This window comes from Aedes albopictus, chromosome 2 (genome assembly GCF_035046485.1).
Source record: "Aedes albopictus strain Foshan chromosome 2, AalbF5, whole genome shotgun sequence".
Classification (NCBI taxonomy): domain Eukaryota; kingdom Metazoa; phylum Arthropoda; class Insecta; order Diptera; family Culicidae; genus Aedes; species Aedes albopictus.
In genome coordinates, this window is record NC_085137.1 from 226,153,341 (window position 1) to 226,175,131 (window position 21,791).

Here is a 21,791-nt window from a genome sequence, read left to right on the forward strand (position 1 = left end):
AAATGCTCTAAAAGATTTGGTATGTAACTAATACGGATCCAACTTTACTTCAGCTAGCCTTATTTGAGACTGAGATTACTGGTGACCATCAAGCCAATTCGATTCCGTAAAACGTACACAGTCAGGATATAACTGCTTTTAAGTAGAAATGGAATCTACCAATTTACCTCATGGCATGTGATGACTTTACACAGCTCCTAGGAGCAATTGTAGGAGATCTATCGCGGGTGCAGCTAGACTGGTGGGTCATCGATAACATTTTCTCACTAATTGAATCGCCTCACGACAATTCGTACAATTCATACCGAGTAACCAGTATGCAGCGGTAATATGGTGGCACTGAGACGGTGTGGTGTATTTTGAATCTAGCGTTAGAGGGATAAAATCAACTCATCCATGCAGGTCTGAAAATTCTGTTGAAAACACCGTGCACAGTGGGTGACGAAGGTGTCTTGACTCATTTGAAAACAACTTCTATGAAAAATAAGCTTTTTTAATATTTTTCTCGATTATAACTGAAAACTATAATTTCTTCACGTCTATCAAAAACTTGAAGTTTTCCTAGATTTTTTTTTAGAAATAAGCGCTACACCAAACTATCTCCAAGTGATGAACAGAAGCTTAAGGGTATCGATAGCAATCGTTGAAGCCATTGGCTTTGCCGAGGATGTCTCATCCAGATAATAACCTGAATTTATTCGTCATACCAAAGTCCATGGGGGAATTCCAAAAAAAATATGTCTGGGAAACTTGCACGATAGAAAGCAAGCGCTCCACAAACGTGAGGCACTCATTCTATCGATTCGCCAATTTTGACCAAAATTTATTTTCATTCCCCTCGTTGTGCTGACCAGTACTTACCGCTTATGTTCCGAAATTACCAAACCCTCCAAGCTGGATAATTTTATGCTACAGATCTTCACATTTAGTAGACTTGATGTGATTTATGATTCAAATCCGATCAGTCCTTAGTGGTCAACGCGATCGACCGGCAGCCGGACGGTAACCGTTCTTGAGAACTAGTCCTCTCGAAATACGTCAAACATACGGGAATGCATCTGTAATTTGTTCAAACGTGTTCCGGTCTAGATCGAGCGCTCCAACTCCCGGCACTTTGCCACCGAAATCTGCAACGAAAATTGGTGATACTGCCCCGGATCCAGCAAGTGAATACACAAGAGTGCTTTCACATACACAATAACCAACGCAGTGTTTAGTGCTATTGCAATTATAATAAGAAGTGCGACAAAATATAAAAAATGCCGGAAAAAGTAGTCGACAACCAGTACACGACCTTCGTGTTTCCTCAAAAACCGGAAAAGCTGACGTGGAAGCAGTTCATCTATAATGAGAAAACCGGCAAAGTGTTTGGACGCACGCGTTACAGCTGGGGTAAGCACTGGGGTTTTGTAGCTTATAATCTACGATGTACGATACCATTTGGGTCTCCAGTTAGCCTTAGGCTTTGCTTCGGCAATCTGGAGGCGGCGGGTTCGATTCCCGTTCTGGTTGAAAACTTTTCCGACTTCTCTGGGCAAAGTGTACCATCACAAAATATAAATCCATACAGGCAAAGAAAACTCTTCAATTAGAATCAGAGTCTTGTACAGTGCAAGTTTTGTCTTCGTTTGCAGCCTACGGGACTTCAGTTTCGCAGATCGCCAGTACTTGACCTCTACCCAGGTTGGTACAATTCGAAGTTCATGCGACGCCGCCAGGACCGACGTTGACTATCAGCAATTATGTACTTGGCCTATGTGGTTATAATCGTAAACCTAGTCCTCGCAGGTTCGTTTTAAAAAAAAAGAATGAACGCCTTTTCCACAGCCTGGCGGTCGATCCCGATAATGTCAATATCGTCCACAAAGCCCAGAAGCATATGCGGCCGTGTGACAATGGTCAAGCGTCGCAACAACAAGTCTAATCAGCTTCGGTGGAAAACCATGTTCTACTATACCGTCATGCGGGACATTGGGCCACTATTCCGCACGTTCAGAATACCAGGGGCATACATATTGTGTGCTAGACTACTTACTAGAATACATAATTTCAAGATAGTTTGCATCCACCGTCGAATTCTCTGACTTATATTGAATCCGTGGGATTGATGGACCAATGTTACCCTTTAGACCCAATATCACCCCGAATAACGGTATCTACCATAACTTGTTTATTTCAAACTATTTAAAAATAATTTTGAAGAGAGAAAAGTCAAATTGAGTGAATAAACCATAACTAGTTTCTATTCACTGAATCGTACGCCGTGTTGAAATATATAAACAGATGATAGATCTGCAAGTTGTACTCCCGAGATTCATCTAGAATCTGCCGCGGGATGAACATCTAATGCATCGTTGATGGGCCCTCATCAAAACTCGTCTGATATTCGCCGATGAATGACTCCTCATTCGACTTCAGTGTGCTGAACCGAATTCCTCAATGTGAGCTGCGTAGCCTGCAGCAACGAACATAGATAACTCGCTTTGGGGAGCTCACCAAGGTAGCATGCTGGCACTTAGTCAGTTCCCCGAGTGGTCCTTACCACTACCTTTGTCCTCGGAAGGCAGGCAAGATCGACACCACGCCCGCTTTCAACTGCACAGAAACCGCATGACCGAAACGATGTTGGTACTGTCGAAAGTAAACATGGCCTGAAAGGACCAGCATCAGGTAGAATGTTACTTCTCATGGCGCCTGTTAACCGAACTATCTACCCTCGGGATCAACCTAAGGGCAAGAATGGGAACACTCACTTGCAAAGAGTTACACTCACTTGCTATTTTCTCAGCTCAAAAGCGTGCAATCAAGAAACGATGTATGGAAGACTTTTGCCTTGTGGTTTTGTCTACAAGTTTGTCGAATAGAGTAGAGGTCGCACACGCATGCCAAAATCGTGAGGAAGCTGCGAAACCAACTCTCCACGAAGTGAATGTAAATTACACTCACACTCACCTCGTGGAGAGTCGCTTTCACCGCTATGTCATGACTTTGGTATGCATGTGCGACCTCTACTCTATTCGGCAAACTTTTAGACAAAACCAAAAAGCAAAAGTCGTCCATACATCGTTTCTTGATAGCACGCTTCTGAGCTGCGAAAATAGCAAGTGAGTGTAACTCTTTGCAAGTGAGTGTTTCCATCCCTGCCTGTGGGTCCACCTTCCTTTGGTGGAACTGCGTGCTGCCATTTGTCCATGGAGGTCATCCTGGCAGTCCTACGTGTGTCCTTGTGCCGCGGATTTCGAAGCACTCTTTGTCTTCCCTGATAAGAATACCGATAGGCACCATGTGACCGTACCGTGTCACATGATGACGCAGAGTGCATCATGTGAAACGGTGCGGTACGCTATTGGACATCATCCGGGACAGTGCCTCTATAGCTGTGGAGGCTCTTTTGCAGGCGTAATGAACATGGCTACCGAACGTATGCTTATCGTCAAACTTCCACTTTTTCGATCGATTCCCTGTAGAGTGTAGACCTTCAGCGTTATGTCGTCAGCAAAGCAGATGATTGGTACTCCCACCGATTACTCTAACCTCCAACACCGGACCCAGGACTGAACCTTCCGGGACTCCTGAAGTTATGTGACAGCACTTCCGACCCACCTCCGTATCGTAAACTAGTACTCGATTCTGGAAGTAACTTCCGAGAATCTTATACAGGTGCCCGGGCATCTCCAGAAGTAGGAGCACATCGGCAATAGCCGCCCAACTGGCGCTATTGAACGCATTACTTACATCCAGAGTCACTACTGCACAGTAGCGAATACGCTGGAGCGCAATCTCAGCGGATTTGTAATTGACAGGAAAGCGTCTGCGGTCAATTTCCCCATCCAGAAGCCGAACTAGTTGATCGGACGACCATTCACACCCTCGGTGTGCCGGTGAGTATCTTCCCGCCATGTCGATCAAGCATATTGGTCTATATGCCGACGAGTTTTCGGGTGGTTTCCCCGCCTTCGGTAATAGAACCAGACTCTGCCGTTTCGAAACTTAGGGGAATCCCTCTCGTTCAGGCATTACTGCATAGCAGACCTGAACATCTCGGAAGCCTCTGCAATAGCTACTTTTAAGGCCAGGTTCGGATCTCTGTCCGGACCTGGGGTCTTACCTACGCTAAGGGACTTTGCTATCCCCGCAAGTTCCACATCGGTTGCCCTTTACTTATCGCCAAAGCAGGCCTTTTTGTTTGTCCTTATCTCGGTCTTCAGCGCGACTTAAGAAGCGGCGAACTCCACCCGCCGTTCGTTTCGATCATCCTCAGTTCGTGATCGCTGCATCCGCCACCTAGCCTGTAGGTAGGCGCGGCGCAGGTCCGCAATCATTGACTCCACATGCATGCCGGTGGTCTCCTATTTCTAGGGTGGACTTGCTTAAGCACGGCTGCAGTACACGTCCGCGAGAGCACCGCTACCAGCTTGTCACCGCACTTACGAGGGTTTGGCCTTAGCCAGAAGACGGCTTTTCCTTCACCCACTTCCTGCCTGCTGCAGCGAACCACCAGGTGATCGCTGTAAGTGTAACCATAGGCTACTTTTCAGTTCGAACTATTTGTTAGACCAGGACAACAAAAAGTAATGTCAATAATGAACTCCGCACTGGGGGTACTCTTGGTACCAACATTAGCCAGATCGACATCTAGCATAGCCCGTGTCTGTAGCAGGATATGACCTCGCTGGTTCGTAAAACGGCTTCCCCATTTTACGGCCCAGACATTGATGTCACCTGCTGTTACAACCGTCCAGTCAGCACGATCGTCATACAGTCCAGCATCTGCGTGAACTGATCGTTTGAGCACTGCGAAGGCGCATAGCAGCTCCAGAAGAAGACCTTGTCCACTTTAGCGACCACGAAGCGCTCATATGTAGATAGTAGACACCAACTCCTTCACGGGGTATGTAGTAGGGTGGGTCATCGGAACATTTTTGTCAGATCAAGGTTTTTTCGACTCCATTTGGGGTCCTTAACAACTGGCCAAAATTTGAGAGGGATCGGTTACGCCTACGTTTTGCGCATCGCGATTGAAATTTGTATGGAAATTCGTATGGGAAAACGTGCTTTTTTGTATTTTTCCTATTTCATCTACTAATTTAACTAAAGTCATAATACTAAACCCGTTAAAGTATAGTTTATGATATACCTTACAACTTTGTCGAAGACAACAGGGTGCTAAAATGCTCACAAAAAAAGTTATTATGCTCCAAAGTAAGGTATATCGAAATATATGCTGAAAATGACTTTTTCTGCCATCACTGCCCGCTGGGTCAATTATAAACTGCTATAGCACTTTGTGGATGCATTCTATCAATTTGGTGTCTTCAGCAAAGTTGTTTGGATTTACATGCTCTTTGAATTGCCTTTGGACATTAGTTCGAAATTTCACCGCATAGGTGGCGCTGCGATACAAACTTTTTTATTTCGCATCCTAGAGCTTTGGCGTTTTCGGCAATGTTGTAGAACATGAAAAGTTATGAAAATTTGTCGAAGATACCAAAGCTCTAGCACTCAACCCAGCGAAGTTATAGCGAAAATAGTAAATCATATCTCAAAGTTTACGTTTTTGTACTACGTGTGACATATGTACTACATTGCAGCTACATTGAAAGTAGGTAATTGTACATATTAAAATATATATTTGAGAATACTCCTTCCTTATCTGCCAATATAACTAATATATTACGAATGATATTACTTTTAATCATTATAGTGCGAGGTATACACGGAAAAATATTATAACCCAAAGAATAAGTTTTAAAAACTCAAATTTGGCTAAACTGCTTAAAGTTTTAACTCAAAGTTGGGTTGTTTTCTCCCTCGCCCCACCGCAATGTTGTCGAAAACAAAGAGAGAAGCACCGACGCATCCGCTGCTCTTCCGTGGAAGAAGCCAAATTTGGGTTTTCTTGAATTAACCCAAATTTGCGTCATTTGAGGCCTCCGTTGGGTGAAAATAACTTACCACTGGGTTAATTTTTTTGCCGCTCTCAAACGAGAACTACTCACTCACCACTTTCGCTGTTTAACGCAAATTTGAGTTATTTCACGGAAGACCGGGATTGCGTCAAAACAACTTAAATTTGGGTTGATTTGTAGTTCAGTGTATGTATGTTCAAGTAGTAAACTCTCAGCGTAAGCGATCTACCAACGCTATTGAGGATGTAGCCCCTTTGATTTGGGGGCTCCCGCACAGATAACTTTGCGGGAAACGTCCCTATGGAGCTGTATGTCAAAAAACACAGTAGGCAGGCAGTACGACGTTTACCGGGACAGCTAGTAGAAGATAAACGATTCATGGCACTATAAGAAGTATATAAAAAAGTGCAAAAACGTAAACTTTGAGATATGATTTACTATTTTCGCTATAACTTCGCTGGGTTGAGTGCTAGAGCTTTGGTGTCTTCGACAAATGTTCATAACTTTTCATGTTCTACAACATTGCCGAAAATGCCAAAGCTCTAGGATGCGAAATAAAAAAGTTTGTATCGCAGCGCCACCTATGCGGTGAAATTTCGAACTAATGTCCAAATGCAATTCAAAGAGCATGTGAATCCAAACAACTTTGCTGAAGACACCAAATTGATAGAATGCATCCACAAAGTGCTATAGCAGTTTATAATTGACCCAGCGGGCAGTGATGGCAGAAAAAGTCATTTTCAGCATATATTTCGATATACCTCACTTTGGAGCATAATAACTTTTTTTTGTGAGCATTTTAGCACCCTGCTGTCTTCTGCAAAGTTGTAAGGTATATCATGAACTATACTTTAACGGGTTTAGTATTATGACTTTAGTTAAATTAGTAGATGAAATAGGAAAAATACAAAAAAGCACGTTTTCCCATACGAATTTCCATACAAATTTCAATCGCGATGCGCAAAACGTAGGCGTAACCGATCCCTCTCAAATTTTGACCAGTTGTTAAGGACCCCAAATGGAATCGTAAAAACCTTGATCTGGCTAGATACGATCGAATTCACGTTTTTCCATATAACCCTTGACCCACCCTAGTATGTAGCCGTCGTATATATCGCCGCCATTTTTCCAAACCCATCCGTGATCCAATTGCCGTTGCCGGTGGGTACTCGGTATGGGCCCGCTATGATGGCGATATAGAAGCTGCTGAGCTGCGTTACGGTGATCCATGTTCAGCTGCGTTACCTGCACTGTGATTTAGATTGTTCACTGTGGCTTTTTTGAAAACTGGGCAGCTTGGGACACCCGATAGGTGTCTGTTGTTCACGGATTAACTGGAACAAATCAAACACGTGGTTTGACACGTGCAGCGTTATGTCTTATGGCCTTCAGAGCCGCAACGTCTGCACAACTTGCTCATGTCAGGGTCTTTACAACCCCATGCTTGGTTCCATGACTTGTGTCCTGTCCTGGTTCTAGACACCTGAAGCAAACCTGTTGTCTCAATGCCGTGACGATCTCCTCCGCTTCGGTGATCTCGTCTAGGTTCTCATGAGCATGCATGAGCATGAGCATGAGCATCGCACAATTCGTAGTTGCTACTCCGTGATTGACCAGAACAATCGAAATTGCACATGGAACCAATGAATAGGGCTTAGGACTAGCTTATTATTCTCAATGTACACAGTTCGAAAGCTCTCAACTTTAATAGGGTCAATAACGGCGCCGGCCACGTCCTTACGGTCATCGAGGATGGGAGGGAATGTTAGTAAGACAAACGTTGTTATAAAGACCGCGAATCGCTGCATCTCCACGTTTGTCTCAGGAAGGAATTTTTTTGTTAGTAGGGTAAGGTACATTGTCAGTCCGGGAGTCGCCTATGGTTGGTGATATGATTTGACAATGGATCAATATACACAAACGCCGTTAACAACCGACCACTTTTCGACGCAAAAACTAGCCAAAAAGAAAATTCTATCGCGCGTCTCCACTGCACTAGGGAGCAGAAACCTTTAGTCTATTCCACACAGAAATATACTGAACGCGACTCACTTGTCGGCGCCCGGATTTTTTTTCGACCGGCGAGCCCGAACTAACACGTTTCACTCTTTTGTGTAAATGCAAAAAATGAAAGAAAATATTTATTATCAACTAAAAGTGTATTGGGAACTAGCGCTACGGGAAGCGAAAAATTCGGAACCGACCCGATCCACGACGCGTTCACCGCACATTCACCGCCGTCGAAATGCTCACTTCAGAATACAAAATAGAAAGAGAAAAAATCGAACCACCGAAGCAAACGCGCGCGAACTGGCACCTGGACGAAATTCTACCACACACTCGGTGATCTCGTCTAGGTTCTCAACCTTCAAAGTCGCTTCCGCTGTATGAGCCCTCACATCGACCCCTTCGCCAAGGAAGGGTTGAAAATCGTCACCGTATGAGCAGAAAAGTTGACGACGAGAACCAAAACTAGGCAGTCGTCGTTGCTCGTTCCATAGCGGATACATCATTTTAGCCAGCTAATCGTCTATGTTCTGCCTAATCGCTTCCGCAGTGGTAGATGTTATATTTGTATGATGTGGTGGCGATGGGATCCACCACCCTAATTCATGTTCATCATATCTGGGCCACCGCCTTACCTGAATAGCAGCCATGCACACACTAACTTTTTGCAATTCACGAGTCAAAAGGTTCACTCGCCTAGGCTCAAGGTACTGAGTCCTGACGTTCCATCGCGTTTCCAGTCATGGTCGGTTCTTTGCCGGATCGGGTTTCAGAGGAATCGTTCGCATTTTCTTTTTTTATTTTTCGTGATGTAGAAAGGCTTCGAAAGACAGGTTACTTGGGTTGTACCGCCTATATCGCGTTAGTGGGGTTACCACCTTAGGTATAGCTGACGCGATACAGCGATTGTTACTCAGCCGGTGTTGGATACCAAAACAGACTCGGTTTTGTGAGCTGCACCTCCTTGGTAGATACAGGCTCGGGACGTACCTCATCAATCTAACTGAAGTCAGAAGGACAACAGTGCCCAGGCCGCACAACCAGCTAAGTACACAACTTTCAACTGTCAGTCTTTGTAATCGATTGACCCGAGTAGGCAAGAGGTAGAAACTTGGGAGGCCCAGAGCTCTATTGAACGCTTTAGGCAGGGTTCCCAATTTTCATGTTGTTGCCGATACAATACACAAATAAACCCAACTACCCAACCGCTTGAACCACGGCTTCTTCAACACCTGTGGGATGAATGTACATAACTATCTATCCATCTCTCCATTTAATTTGTCAGCTGATCGAGGTCTCCTGGCGGGCCAATGCCAAAAAAACTCGTTGAAGGCGATTTGACGATTTGAGAGTCCGCTTTCTCATTGTCCGGTATCGAGCAGTGGAAGGAACCCAAGCCATGGCGATAGAGTATGAACATTTGGACGAAGCTCCCTCAATGCTTGACCTTTTCCTTATATATTTTTTCCTAAGGTCTAGGGTCGAATATTTGGCGAGGAATGCACAAAAGAGTAAACATCTGTTTGACACTTATGAAAACTCGATGAAGTCAAACCCAGATGTTTGAGCAATGATTTCTTTTTGGTCAAATACTACCATGTGTTCTAGCGGCTAGAGGTGGTTTGTATGTACGGACTCTAAATGGACAGCACAATTCTTTCTATTTGCAGACGCACCACCAAACCCCCCCCCCCCCCTCCCCCCCCCCCCCCCTCCTTGCCACGTTGTTTATGGAGGGATCCTAATTATACACTGTGTAATCTGCCGAAATTCAGTTGCATCGTGTTTAATTCATCACAAATAACTGTAGTTTAGCTTACAATTGCTATTATGTCAAAAGTTTGGCCTTCCCTCCCTTAACACGCCTATGACAAATTAAATTTAATACGAAATTATGTAGGTTTTTATGTCTATTCTGTCTATTCCTGCTTCAATAATAAAAGAGGTGAACCAGCCTAGGGCTGAAAACCTCTATAATAAAGTAATAATAATAGTAATAATAATAATAATAATATTAATAATAATAATAATAATAATAATAATAATAATAATAATAATAATAATAATAATAATAATAATAATAATAATAATAATAATAATGCTGCAATAAATTTTTAAATTGTCATTTTGTCAAGGTTTGATATTTTTCAATAATGTAACATTTGGGCAAATTCGCCCCTTTAGGGTCCCCTTCTGCTGCCTATACCACAAGGCTTTAAATTTTATCATATTTCCACATTTAGAATCCAACAAAACTGAGATGAATGCCCTCTAGGGTAAAATCTCAAAAAAAAAAAAAAAAAAAAAATCCAACAAAAATAATCCGGTTAAAATCCCCGGGGGACACCATCGGAACCTTCGTTTGTTAGCTTAGCTTAGCTTAAACTGACTGATGTCATACGTGATTGATCTTAACTGGTATGAATTGCACTGATATCCAACTGAATAAGGGGCTGGGAAACTCCACTTATTCTCAAATGCAATTTGGCCAGGTGCTTACAATCAGTTGGAAAGGACAAGGAATTAAGAATTATGATGGTTGTTAGTAGAAATCGAAAGCATTCTGCGTCTCCACAACCAGCACGGATGGGGTATTTGTTGGTAGGGTACGATGTTAGATTTGATGTGAGATCTGGGAATCACCTTTGGTCTGTGATGCGATCCATGAATAGGGGAAGGGGATATATTTTGGTGATAGATTGTGTGTTGATTACTCTGAAGGAGAAGCGGCACAGTTTGCTTGGCTGTGAACAACTTGTAGGCGTTATATGATAGATTGACACAATGATGTGAAAATTGGAAGGAAACGACTTATTCAAACCGTTTCTGTTCTAGCGATGGCTATGAACTTACGAATATACGTGAGACATATATGTAGAGAAGAGAAGGTGAAAGCAAATAGAAATATACAAAGTAGGAGGAAAACCCATCAACACAAATAAATGAAATTCAAACCACAAAATACACGAGCAGTAATTCAAGGTAAAGCGCAAACCTGCAAACGTCATTGTTAGGAATTTATGAACTACAGAACGTAATTTAACTCATAAGGATTATCCTCTTTTAAACGGTTCTGATTTTCTCTCGTATTTATTTTATCCTAGGAACTTACACCGTGCCCAATAAGTTCTCATACAAAATACAAATTTAGAAAATATAGTTTTATTTAACATCTGTTATTCATATTTTAAAAATGAATGCATGAATTGAAGGGCCCCATAATACTGATTAAATCAAGCATACGGTTTAGAATAACGTTATTTTCTATTTGTTTTTATAAGCCCAGCAGCACACTTCCATTTCCTGAAATCCGTTCACTCCGGCACGCAAGAAAAATGCTCGAAAAGTTTTTTATTCTACGAAATTTTGAATCCTAAGTATTGTACCAAATGGATTTTCTAAGGCAAAAGCAAAACAATTTTTGTGATGATATGGTAAGAAATCTGCAAGTTCGTTCGACTTTGGTTGCTTTCCATGAAAATGATCGATATATTCGCAATAAACATCATAAAACGTAAATTCTGGACAAAATTTACCACAATATCATACAACCATGTTTTAGAAGTGAGAAAGGAGTCAATCAACAAGATAAGATGCAGCCATGCTTCTTTGACTCATTAAAACTGGTAAATTGACATTTTTGTTTAATTTACGTTTTATTTTGTACAAAATAAAACGCCTTGTACTTCATCAATACAGAATCTCTTATTTTTTTCTCTTCTGGCCATAGTTGCTACTAGCAATGGTGAGGACACGAACCTACTTTATAATTACTGAAAATCATTACTCGTTCAAATGAGATGAAAAACTAATGAAGTGGTGTACGTGCCAAGTGTAATAGACTTACGACACATAAGCAAGCAATCAGCAGAGAAGGATAAAGGACAAATAATTCCAAAACATATGCTGTACTTGGTCAGTGTTAGATGGTCTTTCAATAAATACATTTTCTTTGAAATTCCTAATTACAGGTGTGAAATGAGTTCAATTTGATTTTGTATGAGAAATTATTGGGCACCGTGTATATATAAACCAAAAAAAAACAATAACTAACACTTCATTTTCGATTTTTCTTCGCAGGAGCTCTCGTCGTGTTCTACTCTGTGTACTTTGTGATACTGTTTTCGTTGTTCGCCGCCTGTATGCAGGGTCTTTTCTACACCCTGAGCGATCAGTATCCCAAGTATCAGCTGTCCGATTCACTGATTGGAAACAATCCTGGCTTGGGTTTCAGACCTATGCCAGGGCACGTCAAACAGGGCGCCCTGGTTTACTACACGGCTTCGAACCAGTCCCAGGTGCAACCATGGTTGACCAGAATTGAAGAATTCTTGGAACGTAAGTAATTTTGAAGGATGTCGAGATTGACGCTGATGACATGCAAGCACATAAGCATAATATGAGTTTTCTGCTTGTTGTTTTGTATTCGTTCAACACTAGACACTCAAGCTTTTTTCTATTTCAGCTTATCGAGATCCCTCCAGACTCCCAGGCGAAGGAAAAAATCAAGTTATTTGTAATTCAACTGGTCGACCTGCTCCAGGAAAAGTTTGCCATGTTGATTTATCTCAAATGGGTCCTTGCAGCGCTGAAAATGGATACGGTTACAACAAATCAACACCGTGCATTTTCGTCAAGATGAATCGCGTAAGATCAGTCGGGTCAAATACTCCAAAACACCTCTTCGAACTCACTGAATTATATTTCAGATCTACGGATGGGTTCCCGAATACTACGAGATTGATGAACTACCGGAAAATATGCCTGCGGATTTGGTGGATCACATTAAATCTTTGCCGGAGAAGGAACGCAAGCAAGTGTGGGTGAGCTGCAATGGAATCAGTCCAGCCGATAGGGAAATCATTGGCCCCATAGCATACTACCCAACTCGAGGTTTCCCCGGATACTTCTTCCCGTACATTAACACACCTGGATATCTGAGTCCCCTATTGGCTGTTCAGTTTTTGCGCCCAGGAAGTAAGTTCAGATGCAGCACAGATACTTCAGAACATGTCAACTAAATTCCACATTTCTTTCTCCCCAGTCAAGCAAAGCATCAACCTGGAATGCCGCGTTTGGGCCAAGAATTTGGTATACCGCGGAGGACTCAACTTCCGTATGGGCTCCGTCAGTTTAGTTCTGCTCATCGATTAGTACGGGCAGTGAATTCCATTCGCAAACGTTGCGAATGAATTGATCAAACAGCGAACATCATTAGCACTACCAGGTTTTGTAGCGACAATCTCGCGAAACGACGTGACGGTTGACACGATTGAGAAACGTGTAACATATAGGAACTACCATATTTGTAACGTCATAGCTGTCTGCTGATGAAGGTGCTACGAAACCTATCTGATAAAAATGCGTCTTACTTATTTTTGTGAATTACATAGTGATTTTAATATATGATTCAAGTTTTATTGAGCCTTTTGCTTTAAATATTTCGTTTATCAACAAGATCGTAATGCATACAATTTAAAGAACAAGGTAAAAACAATTAATGTAAGAAAATTTACTACTGAGTAATGATAATGTGTGACCTAAACTAACACATAGACAAAACAATGTAAAAGCAGGTACAACACGTAAACTAAATTGAAATAAAACCTGTCATTGATAGTGCAAAATTCATTACCTATTTTATTCCTTACTACCAAACGTTGTTGGAAGAATCTCCAGAATTTTAAGATTTGTCGATATCGGTTGTTAGAATTGAAGCAGTTCCCTGAATGGCCCCCTATTATTATGATTTAGAACTCTTTTACAGTGTTAAAATACGGTAGTTTTTGTTTCAAATTCTCATGCAATGCGAGGTTGTAAATACATGGATCGTAGAAAACTTAGAAACCTACACAAACAAAAATAAAGATGTTTTTCACGTCATGTTAACTTCATTTTAGTGATGTAAACTTTGATATATGATTATTATTATCATTAGTTTATTAAAGACACTTTACAACTAGAGTGGCATTTGTGTCGATGATTAATGATGGTTCATGATATATCAAGTAAATTTCCAACAAACATTTTTGCTGTATAAGAGTGGAACAAACCACTCTTCAGCAAACTTTAGCTTGAGAAACTGCTATTCAGCTAGTTCTGTTACTTGGGTTTGTATTATATGTCATGTAATCACTATGAGTCAAGCTTGATTACATGAGCATGAGCATGAGCATAGATGACCACACAATTCGTAGTTGACCAAAGCAATCGAAATTGCACAAGGAATCAATGAATAGGGCTTGGGACTAGCTTACTATTCTCGATGTGCACAGTTCGAGAGCTCTCAATTATAGTAACGTCAATAACGGCACCGGTCACGTCCTTGCGGTCATCGAGGATGGGAGGGAATGTTAGTGAGACAAACGTTGTTATAAAGACCGCGAATCGCTGCATCTCCACGTTTGTCTCAGGAAGGAATTTTTGTTAGTAGGGCAGGGTACCTTGTTAATCTTGGAGTCACCTATAGTTGGTGATGTAATTTAACAATGGATTAATAAACACTAACTTTCGCGCACAATTACCCACTTTTCTATACGAAAACATCATAATAACATCGCACGTCTCCACCCCATCAGGAAGTAGAAACTTTAAGACCATCCCACGCAGGAATAATCTGAACGCAACAAAGACACATCAATAAACCAAATCATATGCATTCACAACATGTTACAACATAATACTAAACACCCGTGCATCTAATGTTTTCGATTTCCCGTGAGATAATTGCGAACGCGGACGATTATGCTGCGATACTCACTCCATACACTCCATGCATGCACAGCAAAGGACCACACGATACTCTCGACTATTTTTCCTCACTTAAACAATCCAAAAAGAAAATCTTATCGCGCGTCGAATACAATACGAAGTAGAAGTCTTTAGTTGAATCCACAGAGGGATGGACTGAACGCGACGCTTAGAGTTATTTTTACTAAAGCATGAATCGTAGGATCATGGTTCACTTTGAACATATAACTTTTTGATTTTAATCATGCCGTGAAGACTTTCGAGCTATTGTTCGCTTTACGCGGAAAGCAAACAATGGATCATTTACGTCAGATGATCGATCAATGTTTCTTCTCAAAACTTAATCTAGTCTGCAAAAAAGAGTCAGCGCCGTTACTTGAAGTGACGGACTATACAAAGTGTGCTTTGGAGAATACAAAAAAAAAGTCTACGTATGTAGTCATGTTATTTTACAACGAATATTCACAATAAAATAATAGCATGAAACGAGCTCACCCATTTATGTATCTCCATCGCTGGTTCTCTGTGTATCTCGACGTCGAACAAATCACAAAGGAAAGCGCGTACTAATTTGGATGATTAACTGCAAAGCTACCGCACAACTCCGATCTTTGGCTACCGCGCGGCCGTACCACCCCTACGGGAACTAATTTTGGCTCTAACACACGCGTGTCATACACTAGCTGTATATGTAATGTACCCTTACATATGCATCTACGTGAATGCTTTAAAATTGCGACTTCGATTTGGTGCTCCGCGAAGGCACCATCGGCACATACTGATAAAATGCGGAAAAAAAGAACGAACACACGCGCGTCGACTGGGAGGCTTTTAGAAACTCCGAAATGCTTACTTCCGAATAGAAAATAGAAAAAAAATGAACCACCGAAGCAAACGCGCGCGACACCGGCACCCGTACGAAATCCAACCACACACTCATCACTATTAGTCAAGCTTGATTCAGGCCCGGATTAAGGATTGTGGGGGCCCGGGCGGTTGAGAAGGCCCCTCGGAGGTACAAATGCAATGAGCAATACAGTTTCTCTTTGTTTTTGAGTAGTACTTGAACCAAAAATGGTTTTTTGTGGGGGCCCCTAAAATGTGGGGGCCCGGGGCCCTGGCCCCCGGCCCCCTCTTAGATCCGGCCTGTAAAATAACATATAATGGAAGTTTACATGACATTTACAGGATATGTCGTGTAAACTTTTGTGATATTCCACGCTCCAATTACATATGTGCATTATAATTTTACACTCGTTTTACAATCTGTGTAGAAACTGGGGTCTTCAGTTATAGTCTGGTGATTAAGTCTAGGGATCACCAATCCGGAGCTAGCAGGTTTGAATTTCTCGGCTCTCTGGGCATAATGTATAATTGTGCCTTCCCACACAATATATAAATTCATGGCAGGCATATAAAGCCCACCAATTAATAACTGTGAAAGTGCCCAAAAAACGCTAGAGACAGACCAAGTTCTAATGCGAACTTATAGCCAGAAAGAAGAGCACTTTGAAAGATTACTCGAACAGAATCCTCAACATCCATCCATCATGGCTTGTGTCCCTTTACGTTGCTCGATTCCGGGAAATGAGAAAGCGAACTCGCTGATTAAGATGGGCACTGAAGTAGGCGATATTTATAAGAGGCAAATCGTCTTCAACGATTTTTTTTGCATTGTAAATTCTAAGTTACAATACTTGACCGTCGTTTTGCACCAAAAATTGGTGACCATTAAATCAGTTTGTAATCTTTCACTTTCAGTTTCTGTAATGTTTGTTTTGTTCGTGTATTGGAAACAGTAGATTGTTGGCTGGAGGTCTCGTATCGGCTATGGTAGGGCTGCCACCTTAGGTATAGATTCCGGTGGAGGAGTACTTCATACTCAGCCACTGGATGCCACAACAGACGCTGTTTGAGCCACACCTCCTTGGTGTACGGACGCTCAGGACGACCCATCCCAATGCAGCTGAAGCCAGAAGGGCAACAGTATTCAGACTGCACTACTAACTAAGCGCACAATTCTTAACTGGCGGTTTTTTGTCATTGACTGATTCGTGAAAGCATGAGGTAGAAACTTGTGAGGGCCAGAGCTATATTGGACGCTCTTTCCATTCCATTGCTACTCATTACTTTGCAGCCAAATTTAGTTTAAGTCCCCCAAATACTTTATTTCTAATTTTAATTTTTTTTTCTGCATAACCTTGAAACAACCGCGAGTATGACGGCTCCAGTACTGTCATGACAAAACCAGAGATGGTTACTCAAGGTTAAGGTCAAGGTTTAGGGCCCATATAGCCGAGACGGTAAACGCACGGGTATTCAGCATGACCATGCTGAGGGTGACGGGTTCGATTCCCGGTCGGTCCAGGATCTTTTCGTAAAGGAAATTTCCTTGACTTCCTTGGGCATAGAGTATCTTCGTGCCTGCCACACGATATACACATGCAAAATGGTCATTGGCAGAGGAAGCTCTCAGTTAATAACTGTGGAAGTGCTCATAGAACACTAAGCTGAGAAGCAGGCTTTGTCTCAGTGAGGACGTTATGCCAAGAAGAGAGAGAGAGAGGGTTACTCAAGGTTTCCAAATTTCAGCGCCCCTATAGGCACTGGTTTATTTTAACACGAATTCGTCAAAAGATTCCTCTTGTCATCCATTTAGAACGCACACCTGATCATAGATTTCTTTGAAAAATTTCTCCAGAGATTCTTTTAGGAATTCCTCTACCAATTTTCCATGGGACTTTTTCAGGAATTGTTCAAAAGATTCATCTTGAATCTGATCCACGGGTTACCTCAGAAATTCCTTTTGTGTAATCTTAAGATATTCTATAGGAAAATCCTTCAAGGATTGTTGTATAAGTTCATGCTTGTTTTCTTTATGCGTTTCCTCAATTGTTTCTGAAGGAATTCTTTCAGAAATATTGTCTGAATTTACCGAAAAGTTTTCCCACAGGATTTCTCCGAAGTTTCTTTAATGAATTCCTCCAAAGGTTTCTCCAGGCGATTTTTTTTCACAAAGATTTGGGAATTCTTTAAAAAAAATTTCCAGGATTTTCCTTTAAAAATTAAGAATTTTCCCAAAGCTTTTCTGAAACTATAGCTTTTAGAAATACCTTCCGTTATTGCTCCATTTAATCTGGGATTTTCACGGTCATTTGTTTGGAAATTTCTCTAGAATTCTCAAAACATTCTTATGGCCTTCAAGCATTCCTCCAGGTATTGCTTTGGATTTATTCAGACCTTACTTCAGGGATTTTATAAGGTTTTTTTTCCAAAGATTCTCTCAGTAATTACTTCAGAAATTAATCCAAAATTCAGGCATAAGCATTTTTCAAAAAAAAAATTCAAGATTTTTTCTAGATTCTTGCAAAAATTCACTTAAATTTATTTCTTTAGTTGATCTCTATAGAATTCCTCCAGGAAATCTTTTCAGGAATTGTATAACTATTTTTTTTCTGAGAATTTCTTAAGAGGTATCCCCAGCAGCTCCTCCAAGGATTCCTTCAGAACAACTTCCAGAGATCCCCCAGAATTTTTTTTTGGGGATTTTTTCAAAAATTCTAGCAGGACCTTTGTCTGCGATATCTACAGGCATTTTTACAAGATATTTCAACAGAAATCCCTCGGATTTTCCGATACCTCCAAAAATTTCTCAAGCACTTTGTCCCTGGAATTACTTGCAGAGTTTTTTTCCAGAAGTCTCTCAAGACTTTTTCAGAGAAGCAAGAACATGCCGGGGCCCGTGGCGTAGTGGTCAGTTGCTCTTTCTCCCTGACACTGACTCTCTTCTGAGCCCATGGCTCAAATGAACCCGGATACTTGGACATTGGCGAACGGCAACCCATAATGGACCCCCAATTGGACTGGAAACAGGAATAACCAACAGCCACATATCAACATCCTCGTGCTCATCATTCTACCATGATAGGGTAGAAAGTGAAAGCAGCGCAACGGCAACTAGTTCGATATTGTACAATTAAAATAGAATACATTAAGGCGCTGTACACTTAAAGTATGTACAGCTTCCAGTTGGAATCCATCACGCAGTGCCCTAGTAGACGATAGAGCTGTAAATTAGGTTAAGTGATTGAAGAATAATAATACAACTCTTAACTGGCGGCTTTTTGAAGTTTTTGAGGACCAGAGCGAGAAAATTTGTGAGGACCAGATGCCATTCCGACTCATCATTTTGCATCCGAATTTCCCAAATACTTTATTTCTAATTTTAAATGTTTATTGATTATAGTCCTGGAAGAACCGCGAGTACGTCGGCTCTGAATTATTCTTTAAAAAAATCCTGCATGCATTATTTCCGATTTTTTTCTGTAATTATCGCACAAAATTTGCAGAAAATTCTTCGGGATTATCTCAAGGAACACCGCAGGAAACTCTTTTTCCCTCTATTAGGAATTATCAAAAAAAAAATCTAAAATGCTTACAGAAAGACGGTTGCAAGAACCTTTCTTAGAATTTATTTAGCACGAATTCATCTAAAGATTCCTCTTAGCATCCCATTAAAACGCACACCTGTTCAATTTCCATGCATTTCTTTGGAAATTTCCTCTATAGATTCTTTCAGGATTTCCTCGAGGAATTTTCTCTGAGACTTTTTCAGGAATTTTTCAAAAGATTCATCTTGAACCTGGTACACGGGTTTCCTCAGAAATTCCTTTTTAGATTCATCTTGGGTATCCTTAAGAGTTTATCCAGGAAAATCCTTCAAGGATTGTTACATAAGTTCATGCTTGTATCCTTTATGTATTTCGTCAAACGTTCCTGAAGAAAATCTTTCAGAAATATTGTCAGAATTTACCCTAAAGTTTTTCTACGGGATTTTTTAACGAAAATTCTTAAATGAATTTCTCTAGAGGTTTCTCCAGAAAATCTACCAAACGTTTCTTCAAAAGATGCAATCCCAGTCGATTTCTTTTTTATAAAGATTTTAGGATTCTTTCAAAAATTTCTCTAGGTTTTTCCTTTTAAACATCACAATTTTTCCAGAAACGTTTCTGAAACTATTGCCTTTAGAAGTACCTTCCGTTATTGCTCTATTTGATCTGGGATTTTCTCGGTCATTTATTTGGAAATTTATCAAGAAATTCTTAAAACATTCTTCTGGTCTTCAAGTATGCCTCCAGGTATTGCTTTGGATTTATTTAGACCTTCCTTCAGGGATTTTTATAAGGTTTTTTTTTTCAAAGATTCTCTCAGTAATTACTTCAGAAATTGATCCAAAATCCAGTCATAAGCATTTTTCAAAGATTTTTTCAAGATTTTTTCTACTTGTAGAGGGTTCTCATGTACTTCTAGGTATTATTTCAAAGATTCTTTCAGAAATTCACTTAAATTTATTTCTTTAGTTAATCCCTACATAATTCCTCCAGGAAATCTCTTCAGGAATTGTATAACTATTTTTTCTGAGAATTTCTTAAAAGGTTTCCCCAATAGCTCTTCCAAGGATTCCTTCACAAAATCTTCCAGAGATCCCTCATTTATTTAGGAATTTTTTCAAAAATTCTACCAGTACCTTTGTCTGCGATATCTACAGGCATTTTTTCAAGATATTTCTGCAGAAGTTCTTCTTCGGATTTTCCGATACCTCCAGAAATTTGTCAAGCATTTTGTCCTTGGAATTATTTCTCCAGAAATCTCTCAAGACTTTTTCAGAACGCATCCTAATGTCACAATAGCTCAGCTTATTGGACGCCGTGGCTTAATTTCCCCAACAGTGGGAAGGGATAGCCATATGGAATATGAGAACTTCAGAGCGATCACTATTTTTAATGCTGCCAACAAAGTGCTTTCATCTTGCCAACAAAGATCATCTTCCGCCGTCTGTCACCTAAAACAAATAAGTTCGTGGGAAGTTATCAAGCCGGCTTCATCGACGGCCGGTCGACAACGATCCAGATCTCCACCGTACCAAATGCATCATCATTGTTATGATATTTATTATTTTGCCGCTTATGACAGACAAGCTTACAACATAATATGTTATGTTAATAACTTAAAAATAATCGATTCTATTATTCAGTTATTTCACCCAAATAACACAGTTCCTTATTCTGTTGTTATTCCTTTCTGCTCGGGTTTCTCAGAAAATCCTTCAGTAATTCTTTAAAAAATCCTTCAGTAATTTTTGTGCAATTTCTGGAGGAGCTTCTGAAAATCCCAGGAGCAATTTTGAACAAATTATGCAGGGAACTTTATATATACATTCCAGGAGATATATCTTATGGATCTGTAAGAGGAATTTCTAAAAATAATCCTTGTAGGAAATTATGCAGTGATCACCGAAGGAGTTTGTCAAAGAATTGTTGCAGAAAGCCTTGGAAGATTTTCGGGAGTAAGCTTTATAGGATTTATATAGATTTTATTTTGAAAAATTTCTGAAAAACTCCATGGAAGAACTACTTAAAAATTCAATTGCTTAAATCCCTCAATAAATCTATTTTTTTTTTTAAGAAATCTCTGCAGATAAAAATATTTTATCAAACGAATCTCATGGGGAATCCCAGCAGGAATTTCTGAAGTTGTTGGCGTTAGTTGATGTCGATCCTAAGGGCAGACGTCCCATATTCAAAACAAGACAAAATCAGCAATTCATCATTTGCTTGCATTTTTTTTTTGTTGTGTCGCTGCTTCTCATTCTGCTGGACCAATCATGGGATTTACCCAACATCAATCGCCACATTATGGAATATCTCTTCACTTTTGCATACCTGACACCCGCTTCTGCATTGCGGGCTGTCTGAACAACGTTGTGGAAGAGAGATCTGAAAACAAACTGTTTTTTTTTTCGATGATGTGGGCTGTGCGAATGATCAATTGCCAAGTTAAATCTACCCTACATGCCGCGAAGAAAAACTAATGAGGCTACAGCAAAAAACATCCCAACTCGAAAGGATTTGTTTTTGCTCGTTTGTTTTTATTTTGTTCGCCCGCTCTCCCCCTTGAAGCTTATTTTCTTGTACTTAGTACATCGTTTTGTAGTGATATCAGATGCCCCTCTTCTTTCTAAAATGGTACGTCATTTATGAATTGCTCCTAAGGGTATGATTGTGCCAAGTGATCTTTCTTCCGGTAGTCACGCTATCCCCACTGTGATGTTGTGTACAAAAAATG

General features: G+C 40.7%; 1 protein-coding gene and 1 long non-coding RNA gene across 2 annotated transcripts in view; one reads left to right on the plus strand and one right to left on the minus strand.

Annotated features, from left to right (window-relative positions):
• The window catches only part of LOC134287936 (uncharacterized), a 179,781-nt gene that overhangs the window by 49,731 nt on the left and 108,259 nt on the right, over positions 1-21,791 (minus strand). The window lies entirely within an intron of this gene.
• On the plus strand, positions 783-13,547 carry LOC115256865 (sodium/potassium-transporting ATPase subunit beta-1). The gene is made up of 5 exons (XM_029855944.2): positions 783-1,392; positions 11,997-12,254; positions 12,382-12,563; positions 12,626-12,893; positions 12,961-13,547. The coding sequence occupies exons 1-5, from the start codon at positions 1,260-1,262 to the stop codon at positions 13,068-13,070; spliced, it is 951 nt and encodes a 316-aa protein (XP_029711804.1). The 5' UTR covers positions 783-1,259; the 3' UTR covers positions 13,071-13,547.

Excerpts from the sequence above, each read along its gene's own strand:
- LOC115256865 (XM_029855944.2), top strand. The coding sequence starts at position 1,260 with ATGCCGGAAAAAGTAGTCGACAACCAGTACACGACCTTCGTGTTTCCT. Across the intron at positions 12,255-12,381 it reads AATTGAAGAATTCTTGGAAC|CTTATCGAGATCCCTCCAGA; the intron begins GTAAGTAATTTT and ends TTTCTATTTCAG. Across the intron at positions 12,564-12,625 it reads TTTTCGTCAAGATGAATCGC|ATCTACGGATGGGTTCCCGA; the intron begins GTAAGATCAGTC and ends ATTATATTTCAG.